Genomic DNA, 17,714 nt, shown 5'->3' with positions numbered 1-17,714 from the left:
TTTTTCAGTCATGAATCCCTTGGAAAACCTAATAAAATGTATGCATCTTTTCCCTAGAAAAATTCATAGATAACCAGACACATAAATTTTCAGGGGGTGAACTAATCTAATGAATCCCAATCAGGAAAGAACCCCTTCCTTTGAGGGGAAGAGTATATGGAATCTTCTAATCCCTCTGAAAGCAATGAAGGTCAATCCCAGACCAGCTTACTAGTTTCACCCTTAGAATGTCTAGTTACATTACTGCTAATGAAAACAGGTTCTCATCACACACAGAAATGAAGGCATCCACCTGTGTCCCTTTCAAAATCTGGATTCAATCCTTAGAAACGCAAGGTCTGACACCTACAATACCAGCAAAACCTCTTCACATATATCTTTTTTTCATCTGTAATTTGCCTCTATCTTCCTTGTAGAACCATCCACATCTTTTTTCCGCCTGCGAAATGAGGGTTACATTCTCTTTTCTACCTCAAGACTTATACCTGCCAGCCCCAGATCACATGTTTAAAAGCCTTCTCCTGTCCTTCTTAAATAAGCTCACCGAAGCTGCAAAATAGTGTGCGAAGCTGTCATGAGGATTCCACTGCACAGCTCCAATGTCCCATTTGCTCTGGCGAGAGATCTTTCGATGACCTTCAAAAGGGGCATCTAGATTAACGATGTATAGGAATCGGCGGCTAGGAGAACAACATCAACATTATGACAATACAACAGCATTAGCATTGAGATACAAAAGCACATTTAGAATTACATAGTTTGCAAGCAGTGCTCAAAAAATCCCCAGAGGTAGATGACCATTTATCTACTCTGAAAGACATACAAGTGACAAGAATAACTCAAGGAGGCTGGTCGGCAAATGGGAGTCACATCCCTGCGAGAATCGACCTCTAGAGGTGGTCTTCCCTACCACACCCACCGCACCCAGCTCCAACCCAGCCCTCACCCAGCCTCTTCCAATCCCCCACTTGGGACAGTCACTGCTTCGACATTACTCCTAACACGTGCTTTGCATGTTGACTGCAGCATTTATCTCTGAGCAGCACTACGTACTAATGTTAAGGCTCTCGTCCTGAACCAACTAAGTGTTTGGAGTATGGACCAAGTCTCGAATATCTCTGTATGTCCAGCATCACTAGGCCCAGTGCTTTGTAATCAATAAATGTGTGCTAAACACATCACGTATAGCTTAACCAAACATCCTGTGGAAAATCTCAAATTCCCTTGGAAGTCAACTAACTAGAAAGGGAACTAAGTTAAGTCTATCCAGAGGGCAAATAATAACAAAAAATAATAATTAATAATAAAAATAATGTATTAAGTGCTAATAATGTTCAAGATGCCAATCACTATAAAGGATCTGAAAACAGGGATGTTCTGTGTTCACCTATTTTCCTTTTTTTTTTAGTGAAAATCTCTGGTGTGTGAATCAACGTCTCAGCAGCCATCAGCTCTCGTTTCATTGTTAGAGGATATCGCATATCAATGAGGACAAGTGGGCTCAATAATGAAGAAAAAGATTACTAGTCGCTGCTCAGAAAAGCTAAGAAATGGAAAGTAAAAATAGTATGGAAAACTCTAGCAGAAACCCTAGGAGGGATGGTTAAGGGAGAACTGCTAAGTAAGACACAGATTCACAGAACTGGGACTTCTAAGAAAGTTACTGCTAAATAAAGATCTAGAATCTCTGACCTCCTCTGAAGGAATCACCTGATCCTGCGGCAGGCCAGCTGACATCTTGCCATTAGAACAAGAAACAGGAAAAGGCTAAGAGCTGTACAGATGGGGTGTGTGTTGGCAGGGAGTTCAGAGAGACATTCCAGAGCAAATACAGGACAGACAGTGAGCACTTCAGGAAAAAGATGCCTGATTGAACATAAGTGTTTTTATCTTCATTCCCCTCTGAAGACCGACTGAAATAAGAGTAAGAACATAAGAGAGAAACCCACAAAGACAAAGACAATGAGACAGGACCAGCATGTGAATGAACAGTAACTGATCTAGGGTAAAGGCAGCTAATGGCCACGTGCCGACAGGAGTGAGTGAGAAGCAAGGTGATTCACGGCAGAACCCAGAACTGCTCAGGCTGGAGGCTTCAGGCTACAGGCAAGGAGAAGGGAGAAGGCTGGAGAACCGAAAGCAGAACAAAACCAAACCAAACCAAACAAGAACTGGTTGCAAGAACACTAAGGAGAGTGGTTTAAGCCCCGGGACGGTCTCTCCACCTCTTCTTCACTCAGGTTGGAGGGGTGGGTGATGTGCTTTGGAGAAATTACTTCACAGAAGGCCGGGCTTGGGAAAAGAGGCCCGGCAGAGAGTCAGTGAGAGGGGCTGAGTTCAGAACAGGACGTGAATGTAAGACCCTTAGGCCTCTCCCCTGATTCAGCACTCAGAACGCTGAGCTTTTAGTCTTCAGACAGTGACTAGTGACAGGAGGATTCTTCTCAGGAAGAAATCAGCTCAAGAAAAAGAAAAAGCAAACAAACAAATAACAACAACAACAAAATCCTCCAACAAGAGGGCCTGGTTCCCACCTGATGTCCCCACAGTGAACCCCATCACCGCCCATGTGAACAGAGATTCCAGCCATTCTCTCACATTAACAGAGGTTGCCAGGAGCATCAGAGGAAACCTGAATGACAGAGGCCAGCATTATCGAGAGAAAGAAAAAGGAAATGAGGTTGGCACAGAGGAAAGAAAAAATCCTAGAATTAATATGCTCAGAGAGGCAAAAGAAGACAATATAAAGAACAGAGACCAAGAAAGAGCTCTTAGAAACTAAAATAGTTTAAATAAAGAAATCTGATAGAAGGGTTAGAAGTTAAAGAAAACTACCAGAATGCACAACAAAAAGACCAAAAGAGAATCCATACAGGATATTTGACATGACTAATAGCAGCTCCAGAAAGGACTGAGAAGAGGAAATGGGGAGGGGGGGGTGTTTTCAACGACATAATGCAGGAAAATTTCTTCAACTATAAGACACAGATTTCCGCCCTTCCCGAAAGTGGCCTGACATGACCTCTAAAACGGTTCACTATTCACGTGACCCAGAAAATCCCACAAAATTATGCCAATCAAGAGGTCCAAATCTTGGGGTTCTGTACCATCGCGGATTTGGCGCTAGGAACATGGTGGCCACTGCCCTTGGTAACAGAGAAAGTTCCCAGAGCTCCCACGTGCTAGTGCATGCAGCGTCACTTTGGGCCCTCGACCCCCTTGGCATGTCACCTTCCAGTTCTGAGTCGTAGGCCCAGCCCCTACGGTCCTCCTTTTACTGTGTGGCCCCCAGGGGCAACTCTGACAGTGAGAGAGCACTGGTGGTAGCCAAGTCCGATCACTATAAACAAAAAGGCCACCAGAGAAAACGCTGAAATAGGAGTTACGGATACATGGGGTTTGCTGGATGAAATACAAGCAGTTAATTTTTGTAATGTAGGGAGAAAAGCCCAAATTGCCAGATTACATGTGTAAATCACTAGGTTATGGCTTTTTTCTTAACTGAAGGTCAAAGGATTGGAAACAAGTCATTTTTTTCTCTTGTACATACGTAATGTGTTATGTAAAAAAGTATTCAGACTGATAATTTTAGTTAAGCATAATGGTATGGCTGCAATTTTTAAAACTTTAATCAGTGTTTTGTCTATTAAAGCAGGCACCAATCAGGATATCTCCTAACAGGTAATTTACCTCCTAGTTCCATCTAGTAATCCTTACATTCTCAATTTTCATCTCTGGGAAATAACAAGAAGGGAATATAATTAAATTGGGAATAATCTAATCATTGTTGTTTAAATGGTGTCAATTCTCACCATGAAAGCCATTTTTTCAGCCTCCGAGAGACAAAATAATGCCTCTACCATTTTCTACCTAGTGATCTGAAAATTGACGTTTTAATTAGAAAGAAGTCACTAAGCGTCAGGGAACTTATATACCACTATCTATGCAGCATTGTTATAGTCTGATTATTTCTGTGTTTTGACTATAATTTTCCTAGTGCTTTGAATAAAATTTTGTTAAAAATTTAAAAAATTAAAAAGATTTAAATCTTTGTGTTCACTTTAAGACCGTTGGTAAAACTGCCCTAGCAGGCAATTGAGGGTATGCATATCCAAAAAGCCACCAAGTATCTGAAGGCTGTCACTTTATAGAAACAACGTGTACCTTTCCGTTAAAACGGTGGAGTAGGTAGGTGTGCCCAGGCCAAACAGTGGGGCTTGACGCAGGGTCGGGAGCCCAAAACAAATGCTGAATTTTTGCTGCACATACTTTAAAATGCAGAGAGTCATGCTGAACTTAAGGGCTGAGATGTAAATTCTCTGATCAGTGAGCACAGCCAGGTGAACAAAGCGCACAAGATGCTTCACAGAACTTATGGTGCTCATGGGCTAATGGGTTAACGCCTGCATGAGCTCACCCTGCCACACTGAGATGATCCTCACTGAAAAAGAGCAGATTGTTCTAAACCAGGAGAGGAGGTTGTACAGAAGAAAAAGATCTCCCAGAAGAAAATGAAGAAACAAAAACTTATGGCCCAGGAGTAAATTCAGTATCAAATAAATGCTAATTAACTGAAAGGGCCTTCCAAGGTGCTAAAAATTATTCTGTATTTTAATCTGAGTGGTGACCATATGGTGTAGATATCTGTATATTTATCGGAGTTGTTCTTTTATGCATACACTTTACTACACATATTGTTCAAGTTCAATATATGAAAATGAAATGGTGAACTTCAAGATCATGTTAAAAAATAATATAGATGTATACATATCTAAGAATACACACAAACAGGAACACTTCCATGATTTCCATTTACATAACCCCATTCTCTCCCAGAATGCTACGAATGAGCAACACACGCATAGGTGAATGCTGAGAAGTCTAACATTTTGAGACACAGTTATTCCAGGGTACCTGAGAGTATTTTACGGTACCTGAGAGTTGTTAATACAGCTACATGATACCAAGTGTATGTTATGCTTCTATTTGTTTAGATAAAACAAGTAATAATGTAAAAAAGGAGGGGGGCTGTAAGTGCCTGCACAATCAATGAAAAAAGACACACAAGAAAGCAATCACAGTAAAAATTTCACACATTAGAGATAACACAAGAGACAAACATAGGATTTTAAAGCTTCCAAAGAGAAAAAACAGGTCACATACAGAGTCTAGAATCAGAACGACATAGGACCTCCCAACAATAACTCAGAAAAAGAACCCCAAATATTGATTAAACCCAACAATTGTTATATATTGGAAGAAGGGGGGAAGGCAGGTATATACGTAAATGACTCACAGAGCAAAGTAAAAGTGCTAAATCCTCATCTTCTATTGTAAAAAGTCAATGGATGAATCATATACTGTTTGGAAAATGGAGGCAATCCAAAAAAAGTGAGTAGGGAGGAGGCAGAAAAGAGACATACCCATTTTTCCTTATCTATGTACCCAGTGTGACACAAGAAAATGGTATGGATAATTGTCTCTGGGGAAACGGGTAGAGGGAGGGAGGAAGGAAACTTACTTTCCATTGTATATGCTTTCTTTGGTATGTGCTTGTCTTAAGGTAAGTCAAAAAATGATTTCAAAATAAAATAATGAAGGGGCTACCAGATGGCTCAGTTGGTTAGAGCGCAAGCTCTGAACAACAGGGTTGCCGGTTCAATTCCCACATGAGCCAGTGAGCTGTGCCCTCTACAACTAGACTGAAGACAACCAGCTGCCGAGCTGCCGCTGACCTTCCAGAAGGGCAGCTGGATGGCTCAGCTGGTTAGAGCGCAAGCTCTCAACAACAAGGTTGCAGTTCAATTCCCGCATGGGATGGTGAGCTGTGCCCCTTGCAACTAAGAATGAAAACGGCAACTAGACTTGGAGCTGAGCTGCGCCCTCCGCAACTGGATTGAAGGACAATGACTTGGAGCTGATGGGCCCTGGAGGAATACACTACATGCTACATTTATTCCCCAATAATATTCCCCAATAAAAAAAATAATAAAATAAAATGAAATAATGAAGTTAATAGAAAATACCTCATTGATTTATAAATGGGTTCATAAACAACCAAGTTAATGAAAATACTGCCAAATTTGAGAAGTAGGGGTATTAACCTAAAGCAATATGAAAGGGAAGGGGGAACTCTGACCATTAAGTGTTCTCATACTGGTACAATGTTAGGGTGATTAGCAATGCAGGGATGACCCTTAACTGCCAGAATCCTAAAAAGTTTGAGCCAGAAGACACTAGAGAAATTATGTAGTTCAATTTCTTCATAATAAAATTGAATTCCTTCATGAGAAAACCAAAGTCCAAGGAAGCCAATTGAGTAAATGTCCAGGGGCTCATAATCATTGGCACTGCCAAACGCGACCCCACATCTCCTCAGTCCTAGTAACCAACTACCTGTGAGACCACACCACACAGCATCTTTATGAAGAGTCTGTGCAGTAAACAAAAAATTGCAATTTCAAGACCAAACTACCAAGCTCTAAAATTTCAAAGGAATTTTATTGCTTACCTGTTAGGGCAGACAAAAATAAACTGCAAATAATCCCTCCAAGTACCCCTGAAGTCACTAGGACAGCACAACTAAGCCCTATCACTGTAACCCTTAAATATAAGAGTACTTTCCAATTTCCCAGAAACCTCTTGATTTGCGATTTGTTCCCAGGTGTCATGGAAAGCTCACTTACCCAGAAAGCACCGCATGCTGCCCCAGACAGTCCACAGACATTGCAGTTGCCTGTGAGAGAGAACACAGATTCAGTTCTGCCAGGAAAGCCAGCTCAGGTTGGAGAAGGCAGGCAGGTTGTCAGTCACCTTGGGGTCTTCTTCTTCCCACCCTTTCAAAATCAGGGTCCTTCCAGCTCATGTGTCAAGGCCCTTCCTTAACATCTCAAAAAATTTTTTCACTAGTTTCTCTTAATAATTCCTTGATAATTTATCACCTATGAATTATCTACACTTCTAAAGTGCCTTCATTTCTTTAATACCTCCTAGGATAATAAAGTTTGATAGTTCACTGCCTGCTGTATGAAACCTTCTATTAGACTAGGGAAATCTGATGAATAAAATTGGTGTACCTTACCCACACACTTTATAATGTAAAATTCCAATCATATCTTCTTTCACCCTTTGTTTTTAGATACTGAAGTGTACTCCTAGGAAAGCAGACTATTTCAGAACTGCTCCCTGTCAAGAGATACCTTTTAACAGAAGAGAATAAAGTCCTTAACAGCCCTTGTTCCTTCAATTGCAGGCTGGTGGCTTTTGTGGCACACGTTAGGAGTCATGTGACCTTCATGAAATGACACTACCATAGCATTAACAGTGACTTTTGATTCTTATTAGCCTGGAGAAAATGTAACTAATAATTTGTAAAAGATGGGCTAACTGATGGCTAATAAAAGATATCAATTCCAGGGGCCGGCCCAGTGGCTCAGGCAGTTAGAGCTCCATGCTCCTAACTCCGAAGGCTGCCGGTTCGATTCCCACATGGGCCAGTGGGCTCTTAACCACAAGGTTGCCAGTTCAATTCCTCGAGTACCACAAGGGATGGTGGGCTCTGCCCCCTGCAACTAAGATTGAACACGGCACCTTGAGCTGAGCTGCCTCCCGGATGGCTCAGTTGTTGGTTGGAGCGCGGGCTCTCAACCACAAGGTTGCCAGTTCAATTCCTCAACTCCCGCAAGGGATGGTGGGCTGTGCCCCCTGCAACTAGCAACGGCAACTGGACCTGGAGCTGATCTGCGCCCTCCACAACTAAGACTGAAAGAACAACAACTTGAAGCTGAACAGAACCCTCCACAACTAAGATTGAAAGGACAACAACTTGACTTGGAGAAAAAGTCCTGGAAGTACACACTGTTTCCCAATAAAGTCCTGTTCCCCTTCCCCAATAAAATCTTTAAAAAAAAAAAAAAAAAAAGATATCAATTCCATGAGACTCTGTAAGCCCCTTACTTACACAAATTGCTACAGCCCTTCTTTTAAAAAAATCATGTTTAGGGCAGCCAGTTAGCTCAGTTGGTTAGAATGCAGTGCTCTTAACAACAAGGTTTGCTGGTTCGATCCCCACATGGGCCACTGTGAGCTGCGCCTTCCACAGCTAGATTGAAACAACTACCTGACTTGGAGCTGATGGGTCCTGGAAAAATACACTTAAATAAATAAAAGTTTAATAATTATTTAAAAAATCATGTTCATGAAGTCAGCTGTGTTCCTTAAAGCATTTGGTTTCACCACTCCAAAAAAACTGATCACATTTTACCAAAAGGAAGAAAGATTTCTACACGGCATTTCTGCAGAAAAACGGAGTTCATCGGTGCAGTAGAAAAAGTATGCACAGGCTTTGGAGTCAGAACTAGGTTCAAAACCCTTCTCCACCACACCTCAGGCATACAACAATAAAAAACAATCCAGCACAACTCACTGATCTCTTATACTGCTGAAATTAGTCGATACTTTCTATTAGTTTTTTACTTGATCTGACTCCTCCTTAAAACCTTTGATTTCTATGACATGAGTCTTTCCTGAAATTCCTCCCAACTTTGGACACCCCCCCTTCCTGGTCTGTTCCTAATCAATCCATTTCTCCCTATCTCTGCCTGGGCTCAGGCCTTCATTAGTCCTCACTGGACAGGCACCCCAGCCTCTCACCAGCCTCACTCTCCACCCTCAGGGCTGTTGTTACACTTAAGCCTGGTTAGGCTGCTTGCTTGCTCACACTCTTTTAGTGGCTCCCCACAGCCTACAGGACAAGGTCCAACACCCTTGGCGTGCCATTAAAGATCACTTAAGACCTCTTCTCTGATCACTTCTACAGGCTGTCTCGCATCTCTCCCCTCCCAAGTCCAGCCCAACACTCCAACCATGACGAATTCTTCTTTTTTTCCATTTAAGTAGAGTTGGTATACAATCATATATTGGTATATTAGTTTCAGGTGCACAATATAGTGATTCAGCACTTTTCTATCTTACAGTGTGATCACCCCACTAATTCTAGTAATCATCTGTAGCCCTGTAAACTCACTGCATTTTTCACTACATTCCTCTTCCCCATTTTACCTCTTTGAGTATAAACTATTGACTCTCCACTACACTTTCCAATACCATTGCCACTAGCCACAAGTAGCTATTTAAATGGCAATTAATTAAAATCTGATTAAATTAAAAATACAATGTCAGTTGTACTAACCCCATTTCATGTGTTTAACAGCCACATTGCCATCATCACAGAAAATTCTACTCGATGGTGTTGCCCTAGAAGATTATCTCTAAGTTTTCTTACAGTGTCCACATCCATTGATTCCAGGGACCACATACCGTGTTTTCCTCGAAAATAAGACCTAATCAGACAATCAGCTCTAATGTTTCTTTTGGAGCAAAAATTAACATAAGACCGGGTCAAAAAGACGCATTAGAGCTGATTATCCGGCTAGGTCTTATTTTCAGGGAAACACAATAAGAGTAGATCCAAGCAGCAGAGGTTCTTCACTATTAATCAGTGACAATATCTCCAGGTATTGATTTATAAAATAAATGCTTGTATAAGGTGTAAAAGAAAAAGAGTTTCACCTTTTAGGCTGGGGTTTTTCCACTGAAAAACCTAACAGCTTTTATTTTTTAAAGAGGCAGGGTGTTTTTAAAAGTTTATTGTTCTGGCCTTCCTCTTCAGAAAGACAATAGTAAGAGTTTCAACTCTTCATTTCTACATTAATGAAATAGTTCATAAAAAAGGGCCCCTACTCCCCCACCAATTACCATCAGAATTAACCACAAAACCATAATTAACATGAAGATGTACCTTTCCAAATGAACAGAAAAATCAGAAAGAAAAACAGAAACTCCCACAAGACAGTTAAATTACGCAATTTGCTTTATCCTCTGACTTTAACAACTGCTGTTTCGGTTTATTATCCTACTGCTTCATAGCATCCTAACCTATGTGTCTGCACCCTCTCTGCAGGTCTCTTCAATGACGTTTCTATAGGGAGGTTTGGTTTCTCTGTAAGAGGCTACTTGTACTTCTATGAGAATTAAAGGGTTTACAGATTAGTAGCTTCCAAATTAGCAGGTTCCATACAAGATTTTGTTCTTAATCCCCAGTGAAAGTAATTAACAAGAAGGGTAACAGGAATGTGGTTCTTTATCCCTAGCAGTCTGGCGCCTCCCCTGGGAGTGCAGGCCTCCCAGAGACAGTGCTGACAGTACAAAGTGCTTCAGAATTCTTTAATCCAAATGCTGCTGCTCAAATTCTCCAGGAACTATGTATCAGAGAGCACCACAGAGCAAACTGGTTGGTGGCTCCTCCACTCATTATCTTTATGGCAAGAGACCATGGGATTTTAGAAAGAAGAAACCACAGCACCCCTTGTTGTAATCCCAATTTCCCTTCAGTATAAATCATCTGAGTTTCAACACAGCGCCTGGCACAGTCTGCACCTGGCAAGAGCTCAATAAATCCTTGTTGAATAAACGAGTGACTGAAAGCCTGGCACACAGAAGGTATTCCATAAATACCGGGGGTGCCAAAAAAATGTATACACAAGACTTGTATTCATCTTTTGTTATCAGTATAATATTGAGTGTTACAAATTTCACACAGTTTTTTCCTTTCTTAAAATGTGTACACATTTTTTTGGCACCCTCTGTATTTGTAGCATAAAAAGCGAATCACCAACACACTGTCCTAAGGTGCTGGGGGTACATGGTATTTGTTGAGGAATGACTGTATGACAGGCTCATAAAATACGAAGCAAGGTAGTGTAATGAGGCCAACAAGAGCCCTGCGGCCAGATGCCTTAGTTCAAATCCCAATGCAGCCACATAAGGGGAGCCTTGGCCAGGTCACTTGGGACCAGCCAAACAGAGATCAGCTTCCCCGTTTGGAAAAAAAAGGGATAACATCTATTTATCTTGCGTGGTTCTTTCATGAATTAGAAAAAGAAAATACAGAGAAATCACTTAGCACGAGGCCTGCCATATGGAAGACAGGAAATTTAAAAATGGTAAAAATCACTAGTAAGTGCTAACGTTCCTTGAGGCTTACCATGTGCCTGTCACTGTACCACACATGCTAAATGTGTGAATGATCTCATAGTAAAATTCTCAAGCCAGCCCTTTGAGGTGAGCAAACTGACGCGCAGAGAGTGCGGACAGGCTAGGGGCTGAGCCGGGATTCGAACCCGGCAATACGGTATTTTCCACTATTCTAGCAGCAGCGACCACTTAAAAGCTTAGGCGCCGAAACAGGCACTATGCATGCAGTTTTGTTTTTTAATCGAATCCACCCCCAAAGTCCTGTGAAGAAGCGTTAAGTCCACAGAGCTGTGAGGCTCAGAGAAGTTCTGCGTCTTGCCCAAAGTCACTAAGCGCGACCCTCAGCCTCGGGGAGCAAACACCCCCTTGCCCACCATCCGAGTTTGGAAGCTTCCCAGCACTCACTCGCACGCAATCTCTGCACTTCGGAGTCCCAAAGCAGACACCATCCCCCGTACCCCCCGCGGGGAACCCCGAAACCCTGTCGGCGCCCGCCCCAACCGCCCCCAATGGCCATCAAGGCTCCCCCTCGCCCGCTCGGGTCTAACAGCTCCGGGTCACCTTCTTGTCCACGAGCCCAGCCCAAGCTTGGGGGTCGCCCCGCCGCCCCTGAAGCTGACCCGGCAGCGTGGGGGGAAGGGAACCGGGAAGGGCGCATGCCCAGAAGGCTCCATTTGGCGACCAGCTCACCTGAGAGTCGCGAAACTCCACCACCACGTTCTCGCTGCTCCATCGCGTAGCCATCTCCTGCAGTCGGGAGCCCAGGTCCCAGAACCGCGCGTTCCCGCCACCGAAACCCACGTACCAGGGATCTGTAAGCCCCACGCAGCCTGCGACTGAGCCCTGCCACGCCCCGTTCCCTTCTTCCGCCTGAGCGCAAATCATTGGCTGACCCAAACACTGGCTCCGCCCCCTCTTCCAGACTCCTCCAACTGCGGAACCGTCCCTACCCAAAACAGGCACGCCCCCTCCACTTCCGTCACTCGGCTTGAGTCACACAAGCTTCGTCGCAGCTGCGGACACACGCCCCCTTCCTGCAAGCTGGGCCGGGAGTTGTAGTCCAAGGTCGAGTAGCGCGTGGATAACACAGGAAAAGCTCGCAGATTGCAGTTTGGCCGAGATGCAGTGCTTGTTGTCTTCCCTGTCTCCTCGCTGGTGTCACCGGTAAGACCCAGGATGTCTACAAACCAAAATCCAACATTTGTGCAAACCTGCCATGAAGGCATTGAAAAGTCTGAATGTGAAATTTATTGTTTCATCCAGTAACAGCAGCGCCTGCCAAAGTGTCCAGGGACCCCAGTGAGTCTCCACAACCTTTTCATGGGGTTTCTGAAGGCAAAACAATTTTGATAATCATACTAAGACGTTATTTGCCTTTTTCACTTTCTTTCACCAATGTACAGTGAAGTTTTCCAGAAGCTACATGGTATATATTGTAGCAGATTGAATGGTAGAAGCAGATGTGAGAATTCAGCAGGGTTTGTTTTTTTTTGTTTGTTTTTTAAATTAAAGTTAACTGGGGTGACAATTGTTGGTAAAGTTACATAGATTTCAGGTGTACAATTCTGTATCACATCATCTATTAATCCCATTGTGTGTTCAACACCCCAGTCAGTTCTCCTTCCATCACCATATATTTGAAGCAGTTTTCTATTAAGCCAGACATTAAAGAGATTTGCCACTTATCCCACTGTTTTTTTAAATAAATTATTTTTCATTTACAAAATGTATTATTAATGCTAATGTGCATTAATGTATAAGTAAAATCATGAATAAATATATTTTAAATTCTCATTTTTAAATCTATTAATTACTATCAGTATATATAGCCCACATAAAAGTTGGGCAGGAGGAATCTTTAAAAAGTTGTAAGAGTGTAAAGGGATCCTGAGATCAAAACGTTTGAGAACTGCTGATTGCGCAATGAATGGTGATTAGCTACTCTTCTTTTGTCCCACGCTCTCAAATCCTGGCTTAACTGGCTTAGCTTCTATTTCTTTACAGAATGGGAAAATGACATGCTTGATTCATTTGGTTGTTACAAGGAGTTAAGCACAGAGCCTGGAATGTAGTCAATACTCAAGTGTAAACTATTTTTATTGTTGTTGTTGTTAATACTATCACTATTTCTATGTGCAAGGCATTGCCTGAGTAGAGATAAGAAGCCTTCCCTTCCCTCCTGGGGTATTGGATGTAATGGGGAAGACAGACTTATCAATAGGGTGACCAACGTATCCCAGCAAACCCTTCAATCCAGATAAACTGAGACAGTTGGTCCCTGTACAACAGGTATACACTTGGCAGAATGAATTGGGTTTTACAAAAAACTTGCAAGCAATGTGCCAGGAGAGGACATCCTAAACGGGGGACCTGACATAGCATCCTGAAGCAGGTGACATTTAAGCTTTTCAGTATAATTAGGATTTCCATAGCGTACACTGTCAGAAATAGTACTTCAGCATTGAAGTGTGAACAAAGATCCTTAAGTGTGAAGAGAAGGATGCATTCCAAAGACACAAAGCAGTTCCTCAATTAACACTCAGGGCACTGTGCTTTCTTTCAAAGTACACTTCACAATTTGTAATTCAACATTTATTTTTTTATTTAACATTTTCAAGCTTTGGGAGGACAGGGACCAGGTCTGTTTTATTTTCAGCCCTGCGTGGTGACTGCATATATAAGAAACTCCATGAATATTTGTCCAATGAATGAATGTGAAAAGCATATAAAGTCATACCCTTAGGCTGCTGTATAGGTCAAGGGATGCCTTCTGTGAAACCAAATGTAATTTTTAAAACTATTCAAAATCGTTACCTGCAATTCTTTACCCCCAGAAGGGAATACAGAATCACCAGTCTCCTTCAAGTCCCTTTGCTTTCTTTCCCATCCACCTATCAGTTATTCTCACACACTGCAGCCCTTAAAAAACTCCAGCCATGGCCTCCACGCTCCTATATTATTAGCCTTTCTTCCTTGTCTCCCACTTTTCTCCTAATTCTCTACCACAAAAGACTGCTCTAGAGAGAAGGGCCTCACCTCAGCTTAGCCAGCCCAGAGGGGGAAATCTTTTAAGCCAGATTCAAGGGCAGGGAGAAAGAAACAGAATACTTTCTAAGTGTCCTGGAATACGTTGTTTAAAGAACTTCTGTAAGGTTTTATTTGAGCCAAAGTGGTGACAATTGCCAGGAAGCAAGATCTCAAATGCTATGGAGAGTAATGGTTTGGCAGTTTCTTTTTAAGCATTTGGAAATAAGGAGGGAAAGTAAGGAAGATTACATGAAGGTGGGAGAAAGCAAGGCAGTGATTGGATTTCAGGATAGTTAACAAGATTATGTGCTCTCTTGAGGGTGGTTACCCTTATTTCACAAGTGTGTTAAACTAGATGCACAGAAACAATGGACAGGGCTTGCTTAAGGCAAAGACAAACCTTTTACTAAAAAAAAAAAGTATATGCCTGGGGCGTGACTACCCACCATGTCCTGCCCAGTTCATCCTGTGAGGTTACTTTCCCTAGAACCCCTTTTTTGTCTCTAATAAAAATTAATCAATTCGGCCGGCCTGGTGGCTCAGGTGGTTAGAGCTCCATGCTCCTAACCCCGAAGGCTGCCAGTTCGATTCCCACAAGGGCCAGTGGGCTCTCAACCACAAGGTTGCCAGTTCAAATCCTCGAGTCTCACAAGGGATGGTGGGCTGCGCCCCCTGCAACGTAACGGCAACTAGACCTGGAGCTGAGCTGCGCCCTCCACAACTAAGATTGACTTGGAAAAAAGTCCTGGAAGTACACACTGTTCCCCAATAAAGTCCTGCTCCCCTTAAAAAAAAAAAAAAAAAAAGACCCTGACCCTAAAAAAAAAAAAATTTAATCAATTCATCTAACATACCATAATCTTATTTGTTTATTTCCCTATTGCCTGGGATGTAGTGGGTGCGCAATAAATATGCACTGAACAAGTGATTAGCAATTTAGCAAATAGTCAGGGCATATGGGAAGTTGTAGCAAGAAGTATAGCTAGAAAAGTTAGAAAAGGCTAGGGGTGGGGGGGGGAGAGAGAGAGAGAGAGAGAGAGAGAGAGAGAGAGAGTCCAAAGCTCTCTGTCTGTAAATAGTTTGGTAATCTGTTTCCCACTAAAACCTGTAGAATTGCTCTTGCCTGAACATTTCTGCAACCCTCCCCCACTCCTACCTCTTTAGTTCATGTCTGTCTAGTTCTGAAAATCTGCTTGTCATGATTCGTAGGCACAGAAAGTACTTGGGGTTTCAAGTCCTTGGTGCTCTGTGTTCTCTCAATGTTTTCTTTCTTAAATGTGAAAAGAGCCCAGTAGAATTTTTGAGAGAGGGAGCATGAACACCTTTCAAACTGCCTTCTTGGGCCCTTTCTTTCCATCTTCCACCCACATTGAAAGAGGGACTTAAGCTAAATCTAGAGCTCTCTGGCTGCTGCTTCATTGCCATGTACCTCTGAGATCCACCTATGAATATCCTGTCTGAATCAGAAACGGGGGACCGTTAGGAGTCCCTTGTCAAGTAGAACTCAACCGGCTGACCAGGCCCCAAGGCCCTTATAACCAAGCAATGCATTTTCAGAAGGTCACTTGCTAGGAAAGCAGGATCTCTGGCCAACCTAGAAATCCAGGGCTTTGGCTGGCTCTTATCAGCAACTACTACAGTAGACTTGCAATTTTGAACAGAATCCTTTATCTTTCCAGTCCTGTTTCCTTTTCTAGACAATGTGAAGTTTAGCTGACCCTTCCATCTGTCTACATCTAAGAATCTTGGAATCCTGTCTGGAGCCCCACTAGTAATTTCCCTCTTTTCATCAGTCAACAAATATTTGTGGACATGCCCACTTGTTCAAGCTCCTTGCTAGGTGCATTTGGTTGCCCATTACCCTGATTTCTCTCTTTAAGTTTTCTCTTTTCAAACAAAACAATAAAAACGTAAAGAGTTCTGAGTGGTCTGGGAGGAAGTTTCTTACTGGGAGTCACTTGTCTACCCCCAGAGGAGGTGCTGGGGGCTCCCTCCAAAGCTGTAGGGAGCCTTCCCCACTCTCAGGCTCTTGGAGACAGAGAGGAGGCCACAGGTTCCCCAAAAGCTTCCCAGGAGCAGCCCTAACAATCCATTGCTCCCATTTTCTGACTTATATTCTTCTGGAGATGTTTAAAATTGGGTTTTGCAACAGTTATGCACTCGTGTTTGCAAGTTTTGGCAACACTGATCTTATCAGCTCTTTCTCCTGACTGTTGTGGTAGGTGGGTCAGTGCTTTATTAACCCTGTTTCACAGCTGAAGGAGAGCCAGGAAGCAGTTCACCCAGGGTGGGTGACAGCATGAAGATACGAGATAGAAAAATAAATAAAGATACGGAGATAGAAAAATAAATAAAACAAGAGTCCCAAATCTAGCTGGGGACATTTCTGCATCTGATAGCCTTGCATTGAGACAGTTCAAAAGACTTGACACTTCCCCAGACCCATTAACTTAAAACCAAGAACCCAAAAGAGAAACTTGGAGCAAAACACATACTGGATTCTTGATGTAACAAATGACACATTGAAACTAATCTGAGGCTGCAGGTCTCTGTGGATGCCTGTTGCTATGCCTTGAGTCATTCTCTCCAAGATGTAAAGGATAGAATCAAGTTACTGGATGAAGAGCTTTGTATCTTAATATCTTCATTTCAGATGGGAAAATTGTCATGTGAATAAGTGCACAAGGAGATAACAGGGACATTGCCTGAAAAGGGCTGTGATTCAGGGTCCCACAGGGCACCTAAACTTGTTGTCATAACATTGCAGAGAGTAGAGGCTTCACCCTTTCAGTTCAGGCCCTCAGCTGTTCAGTGGTGCCAGATGTGAGAGAGACTGGCTTATGATAACCATTAGACTGGAATATAAATGAAGGGCAGACTATTAATTTACAAAAAGAAACATAGCTATTAAACAGATCTAATCTTTTTCACCCCAAAGCATACAGAGAAAATGAAATTGTTAACTAAAAATTATTTGATGAGCATGTATAAAGGTTAGAAGTTCTGCTCCTACCAGCTATGTGACTTTTTAGTGTGCCCGTGGTATATACTTTATCTATCTATCTATCTATCTATCTATCTATCTATCTATCTATCTACCTTTCTACAAATTTACAAAAAATGGGTCAAACACAAATACAAAAAGGTATATAATGAAACAAAATGTTTCTTATCCATCCTGTCACCCAACTCTCCAGTTCCTGCTGCCCACTCCCCAGGGGACTACATTATGCTCTTTCGTGTTTCTATCCAGTATCTTTAAGAATATATAAGCTAAGAAAAATATAGATCTTTATTTGGGGAAGAGGGAAGTTTCTGAATTTTGCAAGTCTTAGCATCTTCAGTGCTCATTAATCATTGGTCATTATTGTTGTTGTTTTTAATTTTTATTGGGGAATATTGGGGAACAGTGTGTTTTTCCAGGACCTATCAGCTCCAAGTCAAGTCGTTGTTTTCAATCTAGTTGTGGAGGGTGTATCTCACTGGCCCATGTGGGAATTGAACCAGCTGCCCTGAGGACCAGCTTCATCTTTGGTTCCCACTTCCTTTCATTGGAACTCTATTGCATCCTTCAGTTCCCTGAAGATGCCGTGTTCTCCAGGCCTTTGAACATGCTGTTCCCTTTGTTTGGAACATTTTTCTCTTCTTGAAAC

The 17,714-nt window shown here is 42.4% G+C and overlaps 1 protein-coding gene across 1 annotated transcript in view; it reads right to left on the bottom strand.

The window, feature by feature from the left end:
• Positions 1 to 11,898, bottom strand: part of WDR59 (WD repeat domain 59) — a 63,641-nt gene extending 51,743 nt beyond the window's left edge. Inside the window, exons 1-3 of the mRNA XM_074316012.1 lie at positions 11,725 to 11,898; positions 6,687 to 6,736; positions 545 to 680 (exon numbers count right to left, since the gene is read on the bottom strand). Of these exons, the coding sequence (XP_074172113.1) occupies positions 545 to 680; positions 6,687 to 6,736; positions 11,725 to 11,778 (240 nt within the window). The 5' untranslated portion in view covers positions 11,779 to 11,898. The remainder of the gene's footprint in view (positions 1 to 544; positions 681 to 6,686; positions 6,737 to 11,724) is intronic.
• Positions 11,899 to 17,714: the final 5,816 nt, after the last annotated feature.

The sequence above is a fragment of the Rhinolophus sinicus genome, linkage group LG11 (assembly GCF_036562045.2).
Source record: "Rhinolophus sinicus isolate RSC01 linkage group LG11, ASM3656204v1, whole genome shotgun sequence".
Lineage (NCBI taxonomy): Eukaryota > Metazoa > Chordata > Mammalia > Chiroptera > Rhinolophidae > Rhinolophus > Rhinolophus sinicus.
This window is presented reverse-complemented; position numbering and strand designations above follow the sequence as displayed.